The 24,611-nt window shown below is 44.1% G+C and overlaps 1 protein-coding gene across 4 annotated transcripts in view; it reads left to right on the forward strand.

The window, feature by feature from the left end:
• KMT5B (lysine methyltransferase 5B) overlaps positions 1-24,611 on the forward strand; it is a 258,170-nt gene that overhangs the window by 202,945 nt on the left and 30,614 nt on the right. For all 4 annotated transcript variants that reach the window (XM_033928243.1, XM_033928244.1, XM_033928245.1 and 1 more), the window contains one exon: positions 2,830-3,032. In XM_033928243.1, the coding sequence (XP_033784134.1) occupies positions 2,830-3,032 (203 nt within the window). The remainder of the gene's footprint in view (positions 1-2,829; positions 3,033-24,611) is intronic.

Below are 24,611 nucleotides of genomic sequence, written 5' to 3' on the forward strand. Positions count from 1 at the left end.
GATCCATGATTGTCAGGATCATCTGGAGGATAGCAGACCATCCAGGGTAGATGATTCTTGGTACCCTGAATTGATCGCTTTGCCCTTGGTATGCAGTCTGGTCATGCTTCAGATGGTACAGTGAGTCAAGCTTCCATTACTTAAGGGTCTTCTCGTTCGGGTTCTAGTAGCCCTTGGGGATCCAGAACACTTTGGTCTTATGGCATGAGCGTGCAGTCTTAGTGCACAAGGGGTATTCAGATGTGGTCATTACTAATCTTCTAAAGAAGAGTCAAGAAGCCTTCAACGGTGGCGGCATATGCCAAGGCTTGGAAGTCTTTCCAGAGTTGGTGCGCTGGAGAGGGAGTTGAGCCGTCTCAGGCTCCTTTTTCAGCGAATCTAGCATGCTAGTAAAAGGTCTATTGGTCTGTTCTTTTAAGGTTTAAGTGGGAGGTTTGTCATGTTTCAGAAGTTGTCTGGAGGATGTTTTGTTGCCTTCTCATCCCAACTTAGGCTTTTAAAAGGCGTTAAAAAGCTGAAGCTGCCGGTGCAGCTGCCCTTTCCAATATGGAATCTTAACCTTGTCCTGCATTCCCTGGGCAAAGCTCCTTTTGAGCCTTTAAAGAAAATAACACTCATGGATATTGCTATCAAGACAGTATTTCTGGTGGCTGTTTCCTCAGCGAGAAGTTTGTTAGAGCTTCAGGCTCTTTTGTGCAAGGAACCTTTGATTCACTGAGGCAGATGTTTCACTGCACATGGTCCCTTCCATGTGAATCAGGAGGTTCGGCTACCCGCTTTTCATTCATCAAGAAAAGGGATAAAGTGTTAACCTTGCTGGATGTCTGCAGAATTTTCATCTGGTATCTGGAAGTGACATAACCCTCTTGTCTTTTGGATCATCTCTTTGCATTAACTAATCCTAGCTGACTAGAGAAGCCAGCCTCTAAGGCTTCTGTTGCAAGGTGGATTTGTGTAGTTCCTCGGTATATGTCAGGTGCAGTAAACAGCCTCCATTTTCTTTGTGAGCACACTCTTAAGGGGATGGCTCCTTCATGGGTGGAGTCCCAGGTAGTTTGTAGGGTAACATAAGAATTGCCGATGCTGGGTCAGACCAGTGGTCCATCGTGCCCAGCGGTGGCCCCCAGGTCAAAGACCAATGCTCTAAATGAGTCCTGCCTCACCTGCATACGTTCTAGTCCACTCTCCATACATTTACTGAGTTTTATAGCGTGAATGTAATGACTCGTGCAGATACCACTTTTGGGTCTTCTGTTTTGTCAGCAGGCTCCTTTATCCTGCCCTAGACTTGAGGGACTGCTTTGGTATGGTCCACTGGTCAAGACTCGTATGTCTTTTACACTGGAAAGGAAGGTTAGGTACTTAACTCAATAATCTTCTTTGTAGTAGAAAGGCCTATGAGTTTTGACCTCCCTCCCTCCCTGTCGAATTTTCATGTCTCCTGCTCACTGTCTCAGATATTGGTATACTTGGGTGTACACTTAATCTGCTGCTGCTTCAGGGTCCACAAAGTGTTGTTTATCCTGGACAGCTCAGTAGTTTTTAGATGGGCACCAGGGTGGGGGGCAAGTACCACACAGCTAAAATTCTTGCTGTGTCATTAAAAAAAAAAAATTACATGAAATAAGAGTTCATATCTGCCTGACGTGGAGGTATCGTTGTTACTTCAGTATTTTGTGCCTGTTGGCGCTGTGGTATGGTTTTTTTAATGTTCATTTTCTAATCAATTTTCTTTAAGGTCAGAGCGGGCTTGGGCTGAGCAGGGTGTTCCCCTCTTCTTTCTTTATATTGATTTCTCAACTGCTTTGTTACGAACTGAGGATCACAGAGCAGTGTCAGGAGGAGAAGCCAAAAAATGTAGATGTCTTCTACAGAATCTTGCAAGTAGGGGAGCACAAACCACTGGTCAAGACTCTTATGCCTTTCTACTAGTAAGAAGATTATCAAGGTAAGTACCTAATCTTCCACTTGGACTGGCAGGGCTTTGACATCCCCAACAGGAAAGGAATGATGCCTAATATGAGGATGAGGTTGAGGAAATGCGTGCCCCCCTTTCTCTTTGCTGGCTATGCCATACATTTAATCGCCCAGTTAAAATTTGTTATTTGAAATTCAGCCCTAAACTACACAGATCATAAAAACATGATAGCATATAAAGGCCAAATGGCCAGTCCAGGTCTGCCCATCAGCATCCACTATTCTCCTCCTCTCCCTAAATAGATCCCTGATATCCCACCTCTTATTACCACACATAAAGCAACATTAAATTACTTCTTTGCTACACAAAGCACAGACCTTTACCAAATACAGAACAAGAATCACAAATAGAAATTGAACTGGGAACCTCAAGAAACTAAGCAGCAAGTATTATGACACTGGAAAAATACAATCAGATATGCACTTATTTCTGTACTGAACATACAGGGATCCCTGGCCCAGGTCCACCCAAAATTAGCCATCTTCTTTGATGTGGCTGGTGGAGATCTGTGGTGCATCTCTGTTAAAATTTGCTTTCTGTAGATGTGTGCTTTGGGCAGATGGTATGTAGATATGACAAATTAACCTATTAACAGTTTGTTTTTTTCATTTTGTGCTAATTGCATGTCTCTTAAGCTAGTTATGGTAGAAATGTGGTAACGAAATCCAGGCAGAAGAACTGCTTTAAATATTACTAGATCACAGCATAATCGCTGATAGGTAGGGAGAGATGGTAGACTTTTTTTTCTTTTTCTTTTTTTGTATTGTGTAGGTTATCCCTTTCTTTTGTGTGTAACTGCTTCAACAAAAAGATGACCTCTGTAGGTTAAGGTTCTCCTGTTGTTTTTGCAGGCGAGGAACTGGTGCTTTTAAATCACGCATTGGACTGTCTTCACCTCCACCAATAATAAACAGCAAGTATGGCCTGCGAGAGACAGATAAACGCTTAAACAGACTGAAGAAACTAGAGGATGGCAGCAAGAATTGTGACAGCCAATCTGTAAGCTCCAACACGGATGCAGATACCACTCAGGAAAAATCCAACGCAAATGCATGTAAGGAACATAGTAGTTGGCCCCTTCTTCCTTTTTATGGGTCTAAAAAAATACTAGGCCTGTGCTGTGAGAGAAGGCTGCTGGGGTTCTAACTGAGCTATCCTTTACAATGTTGAGTGCTTTGTGCATTCAGTGACATCCTATTTCAGAACAAATCTACTTGACTCTTATAACTTGGGGTTAAGTGTCAATTGAGCAAGTAATTTTTGATAGAACACTTGTTCACTGATGCAATAAAGGTTACTTACTTGGGAACAATTGGAAAATGTATGCATAGTGCATAGAACAAAATATGAGAGAGAAATGAACTCTGGTGCAAGAATGGGCTGCTGTTGGATTCAGTGCAGAGATTTTCATCAGTGATTACAAGACAGACTGCTGCTTAGTTAGGGGATGACTATATGCTCAGGTAAATCTTTTCATACTCTGGTAACTTATGAGATGATTGGATTTATTTCGGTTTATTCACATCGTATTTAGTAGTAGCACAGATTGAGGTGGCAAAATGGTGCCTACGTATGCGCTTTAGGCTACATTACATTACATAACATTACAATACGGATTTCTATTCCGCCTATACCTTGCAGTTCAAGGCGGATTACAAAAGATTTGACTGGACATTTTCCAGAGATGATCACATTACAGAGGATTTTACTGGTACATTTTCCAGTGAGTGATACAAATTTTTTTTTTTTTTTTTTCTTGGGGATCTTATGGGTTGGATAGAAAGCTGACAGTGCCTAGCAGTGTGATATTAGCAAATGGAACACAGTTAGAGTAGGCAAGATTACAATCTTTTTATGGTCTGTTTATTATGAAGGGTGATTAGGTGTGATTACTTGGGGGAGGATTGTCTGGTGGTAGATGAGTTCAGTCGAGGTAGGTGAATTTTCTGGAGGTAGTGAACTTAGCTTGGAGGTAGGTGAAGTGGTTTAAGGTTTTTGGATGAATTTTTTAAAAAGCAGGGTTTTGATTTCTTTACGGAATGTTTTGAAGTCGTCCGATGTTGTCAGCAGGTGGAGATGGAATGGTTGAGTTTTGCTGCTTGTGTTGCCAGAAGGTTGTCAAACATTTTCTTGCGTTGTGTGCCTTTGAGTGGGAGGGAAGGCAAAAGGATTTGGGTTCTTCTTTGTCTTGTGGTGGAGATCTGGTTTAAGCGATTGTTTAGGTAGGATGGGGATAGAGCCTTGTATTGCTTTGAATAATAGGCAGAGGAATTTGAATTGAATTCGTGCTTGTATGGGTAGCCAGTGGGAGTCTAAGAAGGCGGTTGTTATGTGATTCATATTTTCTAAGTGAGTTAGATCAGTCTGAGGCGGTGTTTTGTATGGTCTGGAGTTGCTTTATCATAATGGCTGGACAAGGAAGATATAGGGAGTTGCAATAGTCCAGCAGAGACCTAAGACTAGGGATTGTACGACTAGTCTGAATTGTGTTTGGTTGAAGAATTTTCTGATTTTGCGTAGGTTTCTCATGGTTAGGAAAGCTTTCTGGGTCGTCTTGTTGATTTGGGACTGCATTGTGCAACATCTGTCTATGGTGACTCCTAGTAGTTTTAGTTCGGGTTGTATTGGGTATTTGGTATTTTTGATTATCAGTTCTGTGATGGTAGGAGATTTGGCTTTTTCGAGCAGGAGGAATTTTGTTTTTTTCTGAGTTTAGTTTTAGTTTATGAATCCATCATCCATTTTTCTACTGTATCTAGGGTTGTTTCCAGCTTTGCGGTGGGTGGTGGGCTCTGAAGGGTCGAAGGGGAGGAGTATGGTGATGTCGCCTGCGTAGCTAAAGGATGTGACATTTAGGTTATCTAAGGTGGCTCCTAGGGAGGAGATAAAGAGGTTGAAGAGTGTAGGTGAGAGAGGTGATCCTTGTGGAACTCCGCAGGGATTTGCCCATGGCTCTGATTTTGATATCATGTATTTTACCCTGTAGGTTCTTGATTTGAGGAACCCTTGAAACCAGTTGTAAACTTTGCCAGAGATCCCTATGGCGTCGAGTATCTGTAGTAATATGGTGTGGTCAACTAGGTCAAATGCAGCAGAGAGGTCGAGTTGTATTAGTATCATCTTTTTTCCTTTACTGATGTGTTGCCGGGCTGTATCTAGAAGAGAGACAAGTAGTGTTTCTGTACTATGGTTGGTTCGAAATCCTGATTGTGAGGGGTGGAGTAGGTTATGTTTTTTCCAGGTAGATTGTGAGGTATTGTGTGACTAGGCCTTCTATTATTTTGACGTATATTGGAATTGAAGCAATAGGTCTGTAGTTGGAGGGGCTATCTATTGGGCCTTTGTGATCTTTCATGATTGGGGTGATTAAGATCTCTCCTAAGTCCTGTGGGAATTGGCCTTCTGTTAGTGTGGTTTGAATCCATAACATAAAGTTGGTTTTGAATGTGGTGGAGGCGTTTGATAACAGGTAGGTGGGGCAATTATTAGTTCGCTGGAGGCATGGCTGTATTTGTTGTAGAGTCGGTTCATATCCGACCAAAGTAGGATTGGGAAGTTGGACCAGCTTCTGTCTGCTACGATGGCTTCGCCTGTTATTGGGTTTGTTGTTATCTTTTCGAGATGGGTGGGTGTTATCGATGAATGCGGTTCTGATTTTAGTGATTTTGTTTTTGAAGTAGTCTGCTAGGTGGATGGCTGTCGGTGGGTGGGTACCTTGAGTGGCAAGATAAGGTTTAGTATCAGTGAGGTTCTTTACTAGGTTGAATAGCTTTTTTGTGTCTGGGATTTTTGTGCCTATCATTTTGGAGTAGTAGGCTTTCCGTTTTTCCTTGAGTTTGGTTTTATATTGGTTAATTTGATTTCTCCATGCAGTTTTAGTGTGTTTTAAGCTCTTATTTTTTTTCCAGTCTCTCTCTAGTTGTCTGCAGAGCTTTTTTGATTGGAGGAGTTCGGAGTCGAACCATTTATCAAGAAGGTCTACATATTTTAAATTTTAATTTTTCATGGGGCTAGTTCATTCAGGATGGTTTCGCTTATGGTTCGCCATTGGGATATGAATTCGTTGGGGGCTGTGTTGGTGATGGAGTGGTCTGCTTTGTCCCAGAATGTGGGGGGGTTCAATTTTTTGGCGTGTTTTGAAGGAGGTTTTTTTTTGGCGGTTGTTTGTTGATGTTTTGAGGCCAGTTGATGTTAAAGGTGTATTCATAGTGGTCTGACCAGAGTGAGGGGTGCCAGGCCCCATTTGAGATATGGATTTTGGGTTTGTGGGGGTGTTGGGTCATGTAAGCAGCGACATCTAGTTGGTGGCCTTTTTCGTGTGTGGGTTGGGGGTCGAGGATCTGGTAGTTCAGTGCTTTGAGGTATGAGAGTAAATTTATTACTTGTTTAGAGGTGTGATCTTCAAGATGGAGGTTTATATCTCCTAGGATTAGATTATGAGGTGAGGTTAGGGAGTTCTGGTAAATAAATTCTTCGATATCTTGTTTGTTGTCATTCCATTTTCCTGGTGTTGAGTAACAGAGGATGCATGTTAGTGTTCCTGTGAGAGAATCATCGGATAGTTGACAGGCTAGGAGATCTAGGTGAGGGGTGGTGTGTTTGTCTAGGGTCTTTATATTGATGTTGTTTTTGAGTATGATGGCTAGACCTCCACCACGTTTTTTTTTTCCTGCAGATCAGTTCTATTTTGTAACCTATAGGGCATAGTTCTGTGATGGTGGGATCGGATTCCGAGGTTAGCCAGGTTTCGGATAGGAATAAGCAGCTTAGTTGCTTTTTAACTATCCAGTCCTTAATGAGGTCTGCTTTTGTGCTTATTGATCTGATGTTCATGTATGCGCAGGATAATGAGATGTTGAGAGTTTGGGGAGTGGGTGAGCGGTTTGGGTGGAGGAGATTTTCTTTGGTTTGTGGATGATGGTTGCGGTTTTCTGGCTTTGGTTTTGGAGGTGGTCTTTTTCCCCAGCTGGTTGGTATGCTGATTGTGGTTGAGTGAGGAGCAATCTATCAGGTTTCTGGGTGAATGAAGTTTTCTGGTAGGTAGTGGGAACCTTTGGGATTCTGTTAAGGTTGGGATAGAGGATGTGTGATAACCTTCTGTTTTTCTGTTGGTTAGAAGTAGGAAGAGTAGTAGATGTAGGAGTACGTTTGTTGAAAAGTTGGGAGGCATGGTGGTGTTTGTGTAGGGTGCAGGAGGTTTTGCTGTTTGGTAACTGGTGTGATGTGCAGGTTGGGAGGTGTGGGGATGTTAGGGGAGGAGGAGGCGTTTTTATTTTATTTTTTTTCCCTTTTGTTCTGTAGCGTCTGTGTCCTTCAGTAGTGAGTTCAGAGATGGGTGAGTTTTCTTCCCACTGTTGTGAGAAGTGGAGCTCTTCTTTGAATTGTGAGGGTCCCTACTGGTTCGGGGGAATACTATCAAAGTTAAGTAGGAATGGGAAGCACCAACGAAGAGTGTCAGCTATAGCAGTTTGTCTGTGCTTGTCAGGATATTAGGGGATAGACAGTACTAGTATCTTCTCAGACTATAAGGAGGACGTATAGATTATTTTGGGGCTAAACAGTAACTATCAACTTATTCGTCTGTATAGGTTCTTATGGAGATAAACATTACTAACAACTTATCAGTCTGTATAGGTTCTTATGGAGATAAACAGTACTAACAACTTATCAGTCTGTATAGGTTCTTATGGAGATAAACAGTACTAACAACTTATCAGTCTATAGGTTCTTATGGAGATAAACAGTACTAACAACTTATCTGTCTGTATAGGTTCTTATGGAGATAAACAGTACTAACAACTTATCAGTCTGTATGGTTCTTATGGAGATAAACAGTACTAACAACTTATCAGTCTGTATAGGTTCTTATGGAGATAAACAGTACTAACAACTTATCAGTCTGTATAGGTTCTTATGGAGATAAACAGTACTAACAACTTATCATGTTATACAGGTTATTTTGAGGATTTCAAGGGATGTCGCTTCAATAAGTGTCGCTTCACAAAGGCGCACCGTTGGTGCTGCTCGCTTTTTAAGAGTAGGCCCCCGCTGGATTCGGGGGGGGGGGGGGGCGGAAACGGCTCAACGCCCCTGCAGGATCGGGCTCCTGCCTCGATTCCTGCCTGCCCGCTGGATCGGTGAGGAGGTCAGGATCTTTTAAATGCAGCTTCCACGCTGCTCGCTTTTAGAGTAGGCCCCCGCTGGATTCGGGGGGGGGGGGGGGGGGGGCGGAAACGGCTCAACGCCCTGCCTCCTGCCTCGATTCCTGCCTGCCCGCTGGATCGGTGAGGAGGTCAGGATCTTTTTAAATGCAGCTTCCACGCTGCTCGCTTTTTAAAGTAGGCCCCCGCTGGATTCGGGGGGGGGGGGGGGCGGAAACGGCTCAACGCCCCTGCAGGATCGGGCTCCTGCCTCGATTCCTGCCTGCCCGCTGGATCGGTGAGGAGGTCAGGATCTTTTTAAATGCAGCTTCCACGCTGCTCGCTTTTTAAAGTAGGCCCCCGCTGGATTCGGGGGGGGGGGGGGGCGGAAACGGCTCAACGCCCCTGCAGGATCGGGCTCCTGCCTCGATTCCTGCCTGCCCGCTGGATCGGTGAGGAGGTCAGGATCTTTTTAAATGCAGCTTCCACGCTGCTCGCTTTTTAAAGTAGGCCCCCGCTGGATTCGGGGGGGGGGGGCGGAAACGGCTCAACGCCCCTGCAGGATCGGGCTCCTGCCTCGATTCCTGCCTGCCCGCTGGATCGGTGAGGAGGTAGGTTTGGCCAATGCTAGGTGGCCTAAAGCTCCTAAATAAGTGCAATTCACATAAAGATAGGTGGATGACATGTAGACCTGGAAAACCCTGGCTTAAATTTCAGCCACCTATCTTTGCTGGGGGATCCTGAAACTAGACTGCAGCTTGACATCAGCTGATCGTGGCAGAGATATCTCTGATCAGCTGAGGGCAAGTTAGATGCACATCTCCTCAAAAGATGTATAGAAGGATACGGGTGACTAAGTTTTTGCCAGATTACACCTGGCTGGGCCTCCGCATAAGCGGATCGCCGGACTTGATAGACCTAAGGTCTGATCCGGAGATGGCAGTTCTTATGAATCACCAAAACTGCGACTTCGGGGAATCATGCCAGCTCAGGTGATTGGGGGAAATTCCCCTGCTGAGATCAGCTCAGCCACACCCCCAATTGGCAGGAGTGATGGCCACTCCCTCCTGCCAGAGAAACCCCCCCAAAAAAAATCGGAAGGGGGGATGCCCAGTCCCTCCTGCCTGAACAACCCCCTCCTCATCCTCTATGCCTTTACTAGAAGACTGGCAAGAGGGGTGCGCATTACCCCTGCCTGCAGGTCCGCTTCTTCAAAATGGTGGGCCGCCCATCATGGCCATAGGCCCCTCCCAGTACTTGCAAGGATGCACAGACAAGACCCACCATTTTGAAGAGTTGGGCCTGCTGGCATTAGGGAATGGGCATTCCTCTTGCCGGTCTTCCAATAAAGGTATGGAGGGTGTTTGGGGGAGGTCATTCAGGCAGGAGGGAGTGGGATCCCACCTGACGATTTCGGGTGTGGAGAGGCGTTGTTGGATGGGGAGTCATCACACAGGAGAGAGTGAGCTTACCTCCTGCTGATTTGGGGGGGGGTGTTGTTCAGGCAGGAGGGGAGTGGGCAATCTTCCTGCTGATTTCGGGTATCAGGGGGTGTATTCAGGCAGGATTGGTGGGGGAGGTTTTCTACTCACCGTAGCTAGCTGAGCTGCTCATGGCAGAGGAATTTCCCCTGATCAGCTGAGTTGGCAGACTCCCTGAAACTGCAGTTTCAGGGAGTCCTATCGGCTCAGCTAATTGGGGAAGATTCCCCTGCTGCGATCAGCTGATGGCAAGCTGCAGTCTAGTGACACGAGATGTCTATACCGTGAGTCTCATTTATTAAAACAATGAATATAAGGTGTAAAAGTCCTAGGTTTTTATAAAGACCATATGAAGTCCCAGGTGAAAAGAATCCTAGGAAAGTCCCAACCAGGATCCGGGTTTCGGCAAACAAAATTGCCTTCCTCAGGGGACAATGTGTACGTAGTCTTCTCGTTATAAATTGAAAGCGTGTTGGTGTTCTGAAACCAAAAGCGCCAATAGGCAGGATTGGTGGAAGGTCTTCTACTCTCTTTGAGAAGGCTGTATATCTGAGCTGTAATTGATTTTCTGATACTGGTATAAACAAAATCTGACCAATGGATATTGTCAACTTAGTTTAGTTACAAGTAACATAAAACTAAGGTTGGACACATTTCTGGAGAGACTTGGTTTATTACAGTGTAAACTATGTGAAAAATATCCTCCTAGTCTTTCTATGTAGATACAGCTTTATTTTAAGAACATAAGAATTGCCATATCAAGCTCAGTAACCTGTTTCCAAAAATGGTCAACCCAGGACTCAAGTACCTAGCTAGATCCCAAGTAATAAAACAGTTTTTATTCTGCTTATCCTAGGAACGAGCAGTGGATTTCCCCAAGCCATCTCAATAATGGCCTATGGGCTTCTCTTATAAGAAATTGTACAAACCTTTTTTAAACCCTGTTGATCTAACTGATTTCACCACATTCTCTAGCAACGAATTTCAGAGTTTAATTACAAATTGTGTGAAGAAATATTTTCTTCAGTTTGTTTTAGATCTACTATTTAGTAGCTTCATCGCATGCTCCCTAGTTCTAGCATTTTTGGAAAGAATAAATAAGCGATTCACATCTACCCTTTCCACTCCACTCAGTATCTTATAGACCTCTATCATATCACCCCTGAGCCATTTCTTCTCCAAGCTGAAGATCCCTAGCTAATTTAGCCTTTCCTCATAGGGAAGTCATCCCATCCTTTTTATCATTTGCATTGCCCTTCTCTGTACCTTTTCTAATTCTGCTATACCTTTTTTGAGCTTGGAATTCTGTAATTGAGTAAGGAAGGATTTCCTGACACCCCCATTTCTGCTGGAATAAATTAAAGACACTGGATAAAATACATTAAACTAAACTGTCTTGTTTCCTTAGAAATTCATTAATATTAGTACATTTCCTGCCAGAATGAAAGTAGAGAAAAAAAATCTGTTTTAATTACTCAGTTAATTTGGTGTGCATTATTTTTATGACAGAGTTCATAGTAGTGGCATGTTTCAAGTCAGCCAAGAGTGTAAATTCAAAAGAACTTCATTACTGAATATGCACTGCATTGCGCTGTGACTATAACAATTATTCAGCATACCTACCTACACTATAAATTTCTTTTTGCAACTAAAGGAAACCCTCTCTTTTTCCATTCTGATCTGTCGTCTTTGAGGTATAAACAAAATTGGGGAACTGAGTGTGGCACAGAAAGCTATTTATATAAATGATAATTATGTAGCATCTATTTTATCCACTTGCTAATTATATTTCTTGTATAATCCCACTTCATTCCAGGACCAGTAGGTTATTTCCGTCTACCCACCAGTACTTTGTAAGAAGCCTCAAAATTTCAGAGACTTAAACCTCTCCCCCTCATACCACATCACTGTGCCAGTGCCTCAGTTCCTCAGTCTTTCTTCCTACAAGCCAAGCTGTAAGAGCTTGTCTTTTCTGCTCATGTTTAATTTTGCGTATTTTGCGTTCACGGTTTTCGCCATCGTGCTGTGGAAGTTCCCTGCGAGGAATTCTTAACTGTGGGAAATCATAGACCTTAGGATTTAGTCTGTTTCGGGGGGGTTCCTTGCTTGTCAGTAAGCCCCTTGGACATCCCGCACATCAGATCGGGGACCGTTCCCTTGATCGGTATTGGTGTTACATGGTCATATTTTTTTTATTTTGTTAGAAGTTTAATCTTCTTAATTCTTTTTGGGTAATTCCTTCAAATCACTTTCAGTTTTCTACTTTTACCTTTTAAAATCCTCTCATCAAATGAATCACAATTCATTGATAAATTGCTCATCCCCTACAGTACTTCATGTTCACTTCAGTCTATAAATCAAAAACTCCTAAGAGTCCCCTCCTTGAAAATTACTGGGACATGACGACAAGACATATTCTCGGTGATGGCGCCACAGCTCTGGAATGCTATGCCACAACATTAAGAGAGGAAATTAATCTGACACGTTTTAAAAGTAATCTAAAAAGTTTCCTTTTTAAGGATGCTTTTAACCTATGTTCGGTTCTTATGCAAAATTCCTTTTTCTAATTGCACTTTTTTTATCCTTCTCCTCCCCCCCCCCAATTTTTTTTTCCTTCTCCTTTCTTCCACTCTTTTCTTTTTCCCTTTTTAGATTCCCCGCTCTATCGTTCTTTCCATATATGTTTCTCCTCTGAACTTTGAAATACTAAACTGTAGTTCTATTCTCTCCTCCCTTTTTGTATTAGTTGGTCAGTATGTCTAATTATCTACCACATTATTTTAAACTGCAAAAATATATGTTTATGTTTTATTAATTTTTTATTTTTGTATTACGCTTAATAAAACTAAATAAGCGATTCATCAAAGTCTAATAAAAATATGAAATTTGTTGAGTGCAAGCATATTGTCATTTAGCCATTGGCTAATCTGCTCTAGTTTCTGATTAATCTCGTTAAATCTTTGGGATCTATGGGGTGGAGTAGTTGTATGTCATCTACATAAGGGTAAATAGTAAATCCAATGGATTGTCCTAAGGTCAGTAAAGGGGCAATGAAGATGTTAAATAGAAGTGGGGAAAGGATTGACCCTTTTGGTATCCCGTAGTTTAGTTGGAGGGATACCAGATGAAGTTTTATCCATTATTAACTTAGGTGAGTGTTCTGAAAAATAAGAAAAAAAAACCAGTCAAGTGAGTGCCAGATCCTTTTTAAGTCAATGTAGTAGGAGCAAGTGATCAGTCGTATCTAATCTAATCTAATCCTTAGGTTTGTATACCGCATCATCTCCACGTTCGTAGAGCTCGACGCGGTTTACAGTATCAAATGCAACGGAGAGTTCGAGGGATATCAATAGTACTGATTTTCGATGATCAAGATGGTAGAGAATAGTGGTTGTTAGTCTGATCATCAAGTGTTCTGTGGAGTGATTTGTTCCTAACCCTGTTTGGTTGGGGTGTAATACATTAGATTTTTCAATGAAGTCAGATAGTTGGTTGAAAATTATTTTTTCCATAATTTTTGCTACAAAATAGAAGGTTAGCGATGGGGCGGTAATTTGGGCAATTTGATAGATTTTCCGTTGGATCTTTTTATCTTGAGGTGAATTGTAGCTTCTTTCCAATGTTTTGGGATGGTCCCTGTAGAAATGCTGGTTTTAATCATATGATGAATGTAGTTTCCAAAGATTTGGTAATCTCGGCGAGACTCATGATGGTTCTTTTGGGCCACATGGCCTCTACAGTACACGTGACTCCTTTTGCCAGACTTCACCTCAGAATTCCTCAGTGGACGCAGGTTTCCGACCCTCTGACTCGACACGTAATTTACCCTCTGGCGTAATTTACAGACCCCCAAGACAACAGGATGACCTGGATATGGAAATAATCGAAGATATAGAAAATATCACCTTGCGTGGGGACACAGTATTGCTAGGTGACTTCAACATGCCTGATGTGGATTGGGTTACACTTACCTCTGCTTCCGGCAGCAGCAGGAGGCTATTAAACTCTATGAAAGGAGCAAGCCTCAGGCAACTGGTGTTGGAACCGACAAGGGATCAGGCAATACTGGACCTGATACTTACCAATGGAGAAAGTGTCACAGAGGTCTCGGTGGGTGACACATTGGCCTCCAGTGACCACAACATGGTATGGTTTAATATCAGGAAAGGTTTCACTAAATCTACTACACTAACCAAAGTCCTCAAATTCAAAGACACAAATTTCAAAGAAATGGGAGACTTCGTTCACCAGGCTAGTGCCACTGTCTTGGCCTTTCTGCTCGACGAGTTAGTGAGCTTCAAGCATTGGTTGCGGATCCTCCTTTTACAGTGTTCCATCATGACAAGGTGGTTCTCTGCACTCATCCAAAATTCCTTCCTAAAGTGGTATCGGAGTTTCATCTCAATCAATCCATTGTTCTTCCCGTGTTTTTTCCAAAGCCTCATTCTCATCCTGGAGAATCAGCTCTTCATACTCTGGACTGTAAGCGTGCTTTGGCTTTCTATCTGGAACGCACCAAACCGCAAAGAACTGCTCCTGAACTTTTTCTCTCCTTTGATCTGAACAACATGATATGGTTCAATCTTGGGAAAGGCTTCACTAAATCTGCCACACTGACCAAGGTCCTCAAATTCAAGGACACAAACTTCCAAGAGATGGGTGACTTTGTTCACCAGATGCTACAAAGCCAAGTAGAAACCGATAGTGTGGAAGAAATGTGCCTAATCCCACACTTTCAGAGCTTCCTGACAGAGGGAGGCCGATCCCGTGCCTCCCTGTTTGTTGACATAATACATGGCGACTTGGTTGTCCGTGCGAATGAGGACTACACGGTCATGAAGCAGATGTTGAAAAGCATGGAGAGCAGGAGATTGATATGACACTGTCGCTCCGCACTGGAGGTTCAATAGCCTTGAGTACGGAGACCAGCCAGATGAACCCCCCCCCCAAGCGTAAGTCAAAGAGTCTGTCGTGAGCACCTTCTGATGGGGAGCCGTGTGAAAAAGTAAGCCTCTGGATAGATTGGAAGAGAGCATCCACCAGCGAAGAGACTGTGTCAGAGCAGGAGTGACCTGGATGTGTCATAGAAACATAGAAATAGACGGCAGATAAGGGCCCACGGCCCATCTAGTCTGCCCACCTTAATGTCCCTCCCCTACCTTTGCCCTGTGAATAGATCCCATGTGCCGATCCCATTTTGCCTTAAAATCAGGCACGCTGCTGGCCTCAATCACCTGTAGTGGAAGACTATTCCAGCGATCAACCACTCTTTCAGTGAAAAAGAATTTCCTGGTGTCGTAGTTTCACGCCCATGATTTTCAACGGATGCCCTCTTGTTGTCGTGGGACCCTTGAAAAAGAAGATATCTTCCTCCGCCTCGATGCGGCCCGTAAGATACTTGAACGTCTCGATCATGTCCCCCCTCTCTCTGCGCTCCTCGAGCGAGTATAGCTGTAATTTGTCAAGCCGTTTTTCGTATGGTAGATCCTTGAGTCCCGAGACCATCCGGGTGGCCATTCTTTGCACCGACTCCAGTCTCAGCACATCCTTGCGATAATGCGGCCTCCAGAATTGCACACAGTATTCCAGGTGGGGCCTCACCATGGATCTATACAATGGCATAATGACTTCCGCCTTACGACTGACGAAACCCCTTCGTATGCAGCCCATGATTTGTCTTGCCTTGGACGAAGCATGCTCCACTTGATTGGCAGACTTCATGTCCTCACTGACGATTACCCCCAAGTCTCGTTCTGCTACCGTTTTTGCTAGGATCTCGCCATTAAAGGTATAAGACTTGCATGGATTCTGGCTGCCCAGGTGCATAACTTTGCATTTTTTGGCATTGAAGTTGAGTTGCCATGTCCTAGACCATCGCTCCAGTAGGAGTAGGTCGTGCATCATGTTGTCGGGCACTGAATCTTCGTCTGTTGTGCATTTGCCCACTACATTACTCAGTTTGGCGTCATCGGCGAATAATGTTATTTTACCTCGAAGCCCTTCTGCCAAGTCTCTTATAAAGATGTTGAATAGGATTGGGCCCAAGACTGAGCCCTGTGGTACTCCACTAATCACCTCCGTCATTTCGGAGGAGGTGCCATTCACCACCACCCTTTGGAGCCTACCTCCAAGCCAGCTCCCAACCCATTTCGTCAATGTGTTACCTAATCCTATAGAACTCATCTTGCTTAGTAACCTGCGGTGCGGTACGCTATCGAATGCTTTGCTAAAGTCCAGGTACACGATGTTCAGGGACTCCCCAATATCCAGCTTCCCCGTCACCCAGTCAAAGAAGCTGATCAGGTTGGATTAGCAGGATCTCCCCTTAGTAAATCCATGTTGTCGGGGATCCCGTAGATTCTCCTCATCCAGGATCTTATCTAATTGGTGTTTGATTAGAGTTTCCATTAGTTTGCTCACTATCGATGTTAGACTCACTGGTCTGTAGTTTGCTGTCTCCATCTTGGAGCCTTTCTTGTGGAGTGGAATGACGTTAGCCGTCCTCCAGTCCAACAGGACGCTGCCTGTACTAAGGGAGAGGTTGAAGAGCGCGGACAGTGGCTCCGCCAAGACATCACTCAGCTCCCTAAGCACCCTGGGGTGCAAGTTGTCCGGCCCCATTGCTTTGTTAACCTTCAGCTTTGACAGCTCACCGTAGACACTGCTGGGCGTAAACTCAAAGTTACTAAACGGGTCAACTGAGCCAACCCGTCTGTCTGTAGCTGAGGGCCGAGCCCTGGCGCTTCTCGGGTGAAGACTGAGCAGAAGTATTCATTTAATAGTTGGGCTTTTTCCGAATCCTTTTCCACATAGTCTCCGTCTGGTTTCCTAAGACTGAGTTTTTTCTTCTATCACCGATATACCTGAAGAAGGATTTATCTCCCTTCTGGATGTTCTTTGCTAGAGACTCCTCCATGAGGAATTTAGCCTCCCTGACTGCTGTTTTGACGGCTTTTGATTTGGCCAGGTAGTCTGCTCTAGAGTCCTGCTTCCCCGATTGTTTGTAAGAGATGAATGCTTTTTTCTTCTCCTTGATCAGGTCTGAGATCTCCACAGTAAACCACTGTGGCTTATTGTTCCTTCGCCGTTTACTTACTGATTTTACATAGCGGTTTGTTGCTTCTTGTATGGTTGCTTTCAAAGTCGACCACATGTCTTCCACGTTATCGGTTTCTTCTTGGCTTTGGTAAGGCCAATGAGAAACACCACTTTCCAAGTGAGATACTTCAGATGAGCCTTGTCAATAGGTTCAAATGGAGGTTTCATAAGCTGAGAAAGAACAATATTGAGGTCCCAAACCACTGGAGGCGGTTTCAGAGGAAAAGTCCTTTCATGAATCTGGAAACCAGAGGATGAGCAGAGAGAGGTTTCCCATGAAGCGGCTGAAGGAAAGCAGCAATTGTACTAAGATGGACTCGTATCGATGTAGACTTGAGGCCAGAATGAGAAAGGTGAAAAAGATAGTCCAAAACTGAAGATAAGGAGGAATGCTGTGGCTCTTGATGATGAGAAAAACACAAGTAGAAAATCTAGTCCATTTTTGGTGATAGCATTGTCTAGTAGCAGGCTTCCGGGAAGCTTCCAAAACATCCCTCACAGCTTGCGAAAACTGGAGAGGATTTATGTTGAGAGGAACCAAGCTGTCAGGTGTAGAGACTGCAGGTTGGGATGAAGTAGAGATCCCTGATGCTGTGTAAGCAGCGATGGAAACACTGGTAGAAGGAAGGGCTCCCTGCTGCTGAGTTGAAGTAGAAGGGAGTACCAAGGTTGCCTAGGCCACTGAGGAGCAGTCAGAATCATGGTGGCATGGTCAGACTTCAGCTTGACCAGAGACTTTTGAATGAGAGGAAATGGAGGATACGCATATAGAAAGAGATTCGTCCAGTCCAGAAGAAAGGCATCTGCCTCGAGGCGATGAGGAGTGCAGATCCTGGAGCAGAACTGAGGCAGTTTGAAGTTGTGGGGGCTGCAAAGAGGCCTTTCTCCAGACGGGATGGACAGTTTGGCCAAACAGTATTGCAAAATTTATTCTCCTAAATTGCCAACATTCCCACCATCCCATTCTGGTTAGCTTGGAGGTCACCCATTAGTGAGAATACCTGCCTGCTTGTCCTGGGATAAAGCACAGTTACTTATAAGAACATAAGAAGTTGCCTCCGCTGAGGCAGACCAGAGGTCCATCCTGCTCAGCGGTCCGCTCCCGCGGTGGCCCATCAAGCCCATTGCCTGAGCAGTGGTCTATATCTATCTATACCCTTCAATCCCTTTTTCTTCTAGGAATCTATCCAAACCTTCTTTGAAACCATTTAATGTGTTCCTGTCTACCACAGCCTCTGGAAGCGCGTTCCATGTATCCATCACCCTCTGAGTGAAGAAGAACTTCCTAGAGTTTGTTCTAAACCTGTCCCTTTTCAGTTTCTCCGAGTGCCCCCTTGTACTTGTGGTGCCCCTTAATTTGAAAAATCTGTCCCTTTCTACTTTTTCTATGCCTTTCAGGATCTTGAAGGTTTCTATCATGTCTCCTCTAAGTCTCCGCTTTTCCAGGGAGAAAAGTTCTAGCTGCTTTAATCTGTCGGTATATGGGAGATTTTCCATTCCCTTTATCAGTTTAGTCGCTCTTCTCTGTACTCCCTCTAGTACCGCCATGTCCTTCTTGAGGTGCGGCGACCAGAACTGGACACAGTACTCCAGATGCGGCCGCACCATTGCACGATATAGCGGCATGATGACTTCCCTCGTCCTGGTCGTGATACCCTTCTTAATGATACCCAACATTCTGTTAGCTTTCCTTGAGGCCGTGGCGCACTGCGCCGATGCCTTCAGTGTTGCGTCTACCATCACTCCCAGGTCTCTCTCCAGGTTACTGACCCCTAGTGGTGTTCCCCCCATTTTGTAAGTGAACACTTACCGTAACAGTTGTTATCCAGGGACAGCAGGCAGCTATTCTCACGTCCCACCCACCTCCCCTGGGTTGGCTTCTCTGCTAGCTATCTGAACTGAGGAGACGCACCCTGTGCTGGGTGGGAAGGCACTCGCGCATGCGCGGTGCGGGCAACTCAAAACTTCGAGTTTCTTCAAGCAAGACTGCTTGTGAGGCGTCCGCATCGGGGCTCCGTTGGATCACGTCACCTATTAGTGAGAATAGCTGCCTGCTGTCCCTGGATAACAACTGTTATGGTAAGTAACTGTGCTTTCCGATACACCCGGCCTCTCGCCGGTATCTGAGATTCCGGGTGGGGGATCTCCATCTCCAGTATCGTGTTTTTCCCTTCGACCTGGCAGCCTCTCCGAGGGTCTTCACAAAATGTCTAGTGGTGGTTGCTGCGGCCCTGTGTCTCCGCGGCCTGCAGGTGTTTCCCTACCTCAACGACTGGTTGATCAAAGCGTCTTCTCGCCACGAAGTTCTGCGAGTGACGAATCAAACCATCTTGCTTCTTCAGAGCCTTGGCTTCGAGGTGAACTTCCTCAAGTCTCAACTCTGCCCGTCCCAGTCTCTGGAATTTATTGGAGTGGTCCTGGACACGGCTCATCTCCACTCCTTCTTGCCTCGGCCTCGACAGGAGGCCCTTGTTCACTTATGCTGGAGGGTAGCCCATCTATCTTCGGCCCCAGCTCGGCTCATGATGGTCCTCCTAGGTCACATGGCCTTCACGGTTCACATGACTCCTTTTGCCAAACTTCACCTCCATATTCCTCAATGGACTCTAGCATCCTATTGGAACCAGGATCGGGACCCTGTCTCTCAACTCAACCAATCCATTGTTCTCCCTGTGTTTATTCTGAAGCCCCATTCTCACACTGGAGAAGTGGCTCTGCATTCTCTTGATTGTAAACGTGTGCTGGCCTTCTACTTGAAGCGCACCGCTCCTCATCATACTGCTCCCCAGCTGTTCATCTCTTTTGATCCTAATCGCTTGGGTCATTCTGTTTCTAAGTGGACCATTTCTAACTGGTTGGCCGCTTGTATCTCTTTTTGTTACGCTTAGGCTGGTCTCTCCCTCCCAGGTCGAGTCACTGGCCACAAGCTCAGAGCGATAGCGGCGTCTGTTGCTTTCCTCCGCTCGACTCCACTTAAGGAAATCTGTAAGGCTGCCACTTGGTCCTCGGTTCATACGTTTACCTCGCACTGCTGTCTAGATGCTTTCTCCAGGTGTGATGGCCATTTTGACCAGTCAGTTTTGCAACATCTGTTCTCCTAAATTGCCAACTCTCCCTCCATCCCAATCTGGTTCTGGTTAGCTTGGAGGTCTCCCACATGTTGAGAATATGCTGCTTGCTCGTCCTGGGATAAAGCACAGTTACTTACCGTAACAGGTGTTATCCAGGGACAGCAAGCAGATATTCTCGCAACCCACCCACCTCCCCGTGTATGGCTTCTTTGCTAGCTATCTGAACTGAGGCCACGCTGAGGAGATGCATGCCTAGGTTGGGCGGGAGGGGCAAGCGCGGGACAATCGCAAGCTTGAAGTTCTTCAAGCAAGTCTGCTTGCAAAAACGTCCGCTAGGGGTCTCCGTCGGTGACGTAACTCACATGTTGAGAATATCTGCCTGCTGTTCCTGGATAACACTTGTTACGCTAAGTAACTGTGCTTTTTGTTTTGTTTGGGTTGAGTTTCAGTCTGTGGTCTTCCATCCAGTTCGCTACTGTTTCCAGAGTTCGGTGAAGTGTGTCTGTTATGGTGGTCTTTGGTTGTTCAAAAGGTATGAAGATGGTGATGTCATCTGCAGAATTGTAGGAGGTTATGCCTAGTTTGTCCAGGTATATTCCAAGGGAGGCAGTATATAGGTTGAATAGAGTAGGGGAAAGTAGGGATCCTTGTGGTACTCCGCAGGGGTTGGACCAAGGTTCCAATTTTTCTTTATCTGATTTTACTCTGTATGTTTTGGATTTTGGGAAACCCTCAAACCATGAGAGTACTTTATCTGAGATACCTATTGTGTCCAAAATTTGCAGTAGTATGTTATGGTCTACCAAGTCGAATGCTGCGGTCAGGTCCAGTTGTATGAGAAGCATTCTTTTTCCTGTGCTGAGGTGTTGTCTAACTGTATCAATAATGGAACCTAGTAATGTCTCTGTTCTGAAGTTGGTTCTTTTTTTTTTTTTCTCAGTTCAATATTTTTTATTGAGTTTTTTGAAAAAATATAAGAAACAGTTCAAGTACAAGATATCAAAAAATAAAACAAAACATTTAGTATGACAAATATTCAGTTACAGTGTGCAATGTAGAATTGAATCGTTTTAAAAGATCTAAAGTACTAGGACTGTTCATGAAAAAATAATAAAAGAAAAGATAAGAGGAAAGAGAAATTGAAGGAAGAAAGAAAAAGAATAAAATGAGAAAAAAGATGAAGGTAAAGAAAAAGAAGAGGAAGAGGAAGAAGAAGAAGACAGGAGTGTCTATGAAATAGATTGAACATATGAGTCCAGGAATTTCCAGGGTGATTTACATTGTATCAAACTTTTGGAAAGTCGAATTATATTTTTCTTTTCATAAGCATATGATTCAAATTTATGATACATGCTCAAAGAATTCCACCAAAAGGTATAGTTTAGTAATGAAGAGGACTTCCAATTTTTCAAGATGTGCATAAGGGCAGTCACAAACATTGCATCAATGAGTTTAGGAGGACAGTTCGACTGTGTAAAACAAGGGTGTTGAGATCGGAGAATTATAATGTCAAAGGAAATTTCTTCTGAACAATTGGTAATAGACTTTATGGTGTCCCAAATGCACGTCCAAAAGGAACGAACTTGAGCACAGTGGAAAAGCATGTGATCAAGAGTCCTAGCTTCTTTCATACAATTCCAACATATAGAGTCTTGTTTTAGGTTAGCTTTCCACATCCGAAAGGGTGTCCATACCGCATTCCACATAATGAAGAACATTGATTGTGAGACTCTGGATGATAAAAGAGGTCTGTTTGTCGAGGACCAAAAGAGTTCCCAGTCAACATCAGAAAGTGAGGTTGTCAGCATAGATTCCCAATGTTTCATGGAATGAGAGGAAAATGTAAAAGAGTGATCTCTTAGAATACTATAAAAGAGAGATATCGCTTTACCTTTTGATATAGCCAATGTGGACCAGTGATACAAAGTGTGAATGGATGTCATATAATCAAAGCGTATAGACATAGAAGATAACATCTCAGTAAGAGAAAGCCACTGTGAGTAAGCAGAAGGAGACAACGAGTAAGTAGAGCAAATTGTGACAAAGGGAACAAACGAAGTGAGAGTGGTTATCTGATGGAGAAACCACAAACCAGCCCGCTGCCACCTCTTCCATGAAAGAGATTTACTATTGATTTGGATTTTGGGGTTATTCCAAATGGACAAGAGTGGACTGTCTTTAATTGAAATCTCTGCGATTGCATCTAGTATATGAAGGGCATGCTGCGTTGCACTCAATAAGGAATATTTTCTCAAAAGTTTGGGCACTGGCACCGTCAACAAGCATGAAACATGTAGTGGTGCACATAAAAACCGTTCCAGGTCAAACCAGGTTGGTGAGTCTTGGGTACTAGGGTTAGTAATCCAATAGGCTCCATATTTGGCCAATGATGCGATATAATAAAAATGAAAATCTGGTACATTCAAACCCCCATTAATTTTAGAGGCTTTCAGCTTGTCGAGAGCAATACGAGGTTTTTTGTTATTCCACACAAAGTCAGATATTTTCTTATTCAACCAGTGAAAAAATTTCTTCTTGCATAAGGAGGGAAGCATTGAGAGGGTATAGTTTATCTGAGGAGTAAGGGTCGTTTTGATGGAAGCTATTCTGCCCCACCATGAAAGGAAGAGTGGAGACCAACGAGACAGGGTGTTCAGAACTAAGCTTTTAATTTTAGATATGTTCAGATCTTGAGTTTGAGTCGGATCTTTATGTATTAACACTCCCAAGTATTTTACAGCTCCGTGTGACCACGTGAAGGGAAAATGGGCGAGATCTGAGGGGTAAATGAGATCATTAAGAGGGAAAATTTCTGATTTTTCCCAGTTAACTGAGTATCCAGAAAGCTTGGAGTAATGAGAGACAATATTAACGAGAGAGGGAAGGGAAGCAACAGGATCTCGGATAAAGAGAAGGACATCATCAGCGTATGCTGCTAATTTGATATGACAATAAGTGGTTTCAATTCCTGTTATTGTTGGGCATTGTCGGATAGCAGAGATGAGAGGTTCCAACGCTAAGTTAAATAGCAGCGGCGACAGAGGGCAGCCCTGGCGAGTACCTCTATGTAGGGAGAATTTGTTGGAGAGAGAGTTATTAATTAAAATGCGAGCTGTGGGTTGACGATATAGAGTTTTAATCCAATCTGTATAGAACGGGCCAAAGTTGTACCACTTTAAAATTTGGAATAGAAAAGGCCATTCAACACGGTCAAAGGCCTTTTCGGCATCTATGGCCAAGCCGATTACGGGATCTGAGAGTGTTTTAGCATGGGCATTAATATGATAAAAGAGGCGTATATTGTCTCCTATAAACCTTTGTTTAATAAACCCCGTTTGATCTTTGTGAATAAGAGAGGGGATCACTTTGTTGAGTCTCAGTGCAAGAAGTTTTGCCATGATCTTGTAATCTAAATTAAGAAGAGAAATGGGGCGAAAGTTTTTAACCAAGGTAGGGTCTCTGTCAGGTTTGGGAATGACTACTATAGTGGCCTCAGTGAAGTTGAATTGTTTGTCTGGATCAGAGTGGAGGAATTCATAGTAAGAAAGAAGATGAGGAGCCAGAAGATTACGAAACTGCTTAAAAAATTCATTGGTAAACCCGTCAGGACCTGGGGCTTTGCCGGTAGGCATAGATGATATTGCGGCTTCTATCTCAGATACAGTAATGGGAGAGTCCAGTTTCAATTTCACAGAGTCCGATAAGGTCGGATGAACCAAAGAAGCAAGAAAAGAGTCTATCCCCGATTCTGAAGCAGAAAAATCGGATTTATATAAAGTAGTATAGAAGTTTTCAAACTGAGAAGAGATCAGAGACCGGGTTTTAGTACTTGGAGGCGATTTCAATCAAATTCAAGATATTTATATTGATAGATCATCTTCTTGCAAACCCTCCAAATCCAAGTCATTCACAGCCTTACATGCCCTCAAAGATGCCTTCTCCCTTGTAGATCCATGGCGTTTTGGGCTCACGCTTTTTGGGCTTGCGAGCTACTTTTAAAATGACCAAGTCAAAATGATCTACCAACAATAAAATTGTTTAAAAACACAAAGCACACTGTACTCAGAGAAAATGTTAATTATCATTTAGATTCTGGGTTTTTTTCAAAGAGGTCAAGTCAGATGACTCTATACCCCCTCCCTTTTTACTAAATCGCGAATGCCCCGCGCTGCTCTCGACGCTCATAGGGTCCCTGTGCTAAAAACCGCTATTGCAGTTTAGTAAAAGGGGGCCATAGTGCAAAATATAGACAGCATATATAAATTCAGACACATTTTGATCACTAAATTGAAAATAAAATCATTTTTCCTACCTTTGTTGTCTGGTGATTTCATGAGTCTCTGGTTGCACTTTCTTCTTCTGACTGTGCATCCAATCTTTCTTCCCTTCTTTCAGCCTGTATGCTTCCTCTCCTCCAGACCTCATTCCCTCCCCCAACTTTTTCTTCCTCTCTCCCTGCCTCCCTTACTTTTTTTTCTCTCTTCATGCCCCCTTTCTTTCTTTCTGTTTCCCTTCTTTCCTTCTGTCTCCCTGCCTGCCCTCTTTCTTTCTTTCTCCTTGCCCTCCCCCAAGCCACTGCCGCCGGCATCGGGGAACAGGCCCCCAAGCCACCGCTGTCCCAAGCTCTCCCTACAGAAGCGTTAGGCCGACCAGCATTCCTCTCCCCGACATCAATTCTGCCGTCGGAGAGGAAGTTCTGGGCCAGCCAGGCAGCAATTGGCTGGCCCGGAACTTCCTCTCTGACGGCAGAATTGACGTTGGGGAGAGGAAGGCTGATTGGCCCGGTAGATTGCGAAAGCAGCGTGAGTCTATCAGGGAGCCCAGTTTGGGTTCCGCGATCGAC

The sequence above is a fragment of the Geotrypetes seraphini genome, chromosome 19 (assembly GCF_902459505.1).
Source record: "Geotrypetes seraphini chromosome 19, aGeoSer1.1, whole genome shotgun sequence".
Taxonomy (NCBI): domain Eukaryota; kingdom Metazoa; phylum Chordata; class Amphibia; order Gymnophiona; family Dermophiidae; genus Geotrypetes; species Geotrypetes seraphini.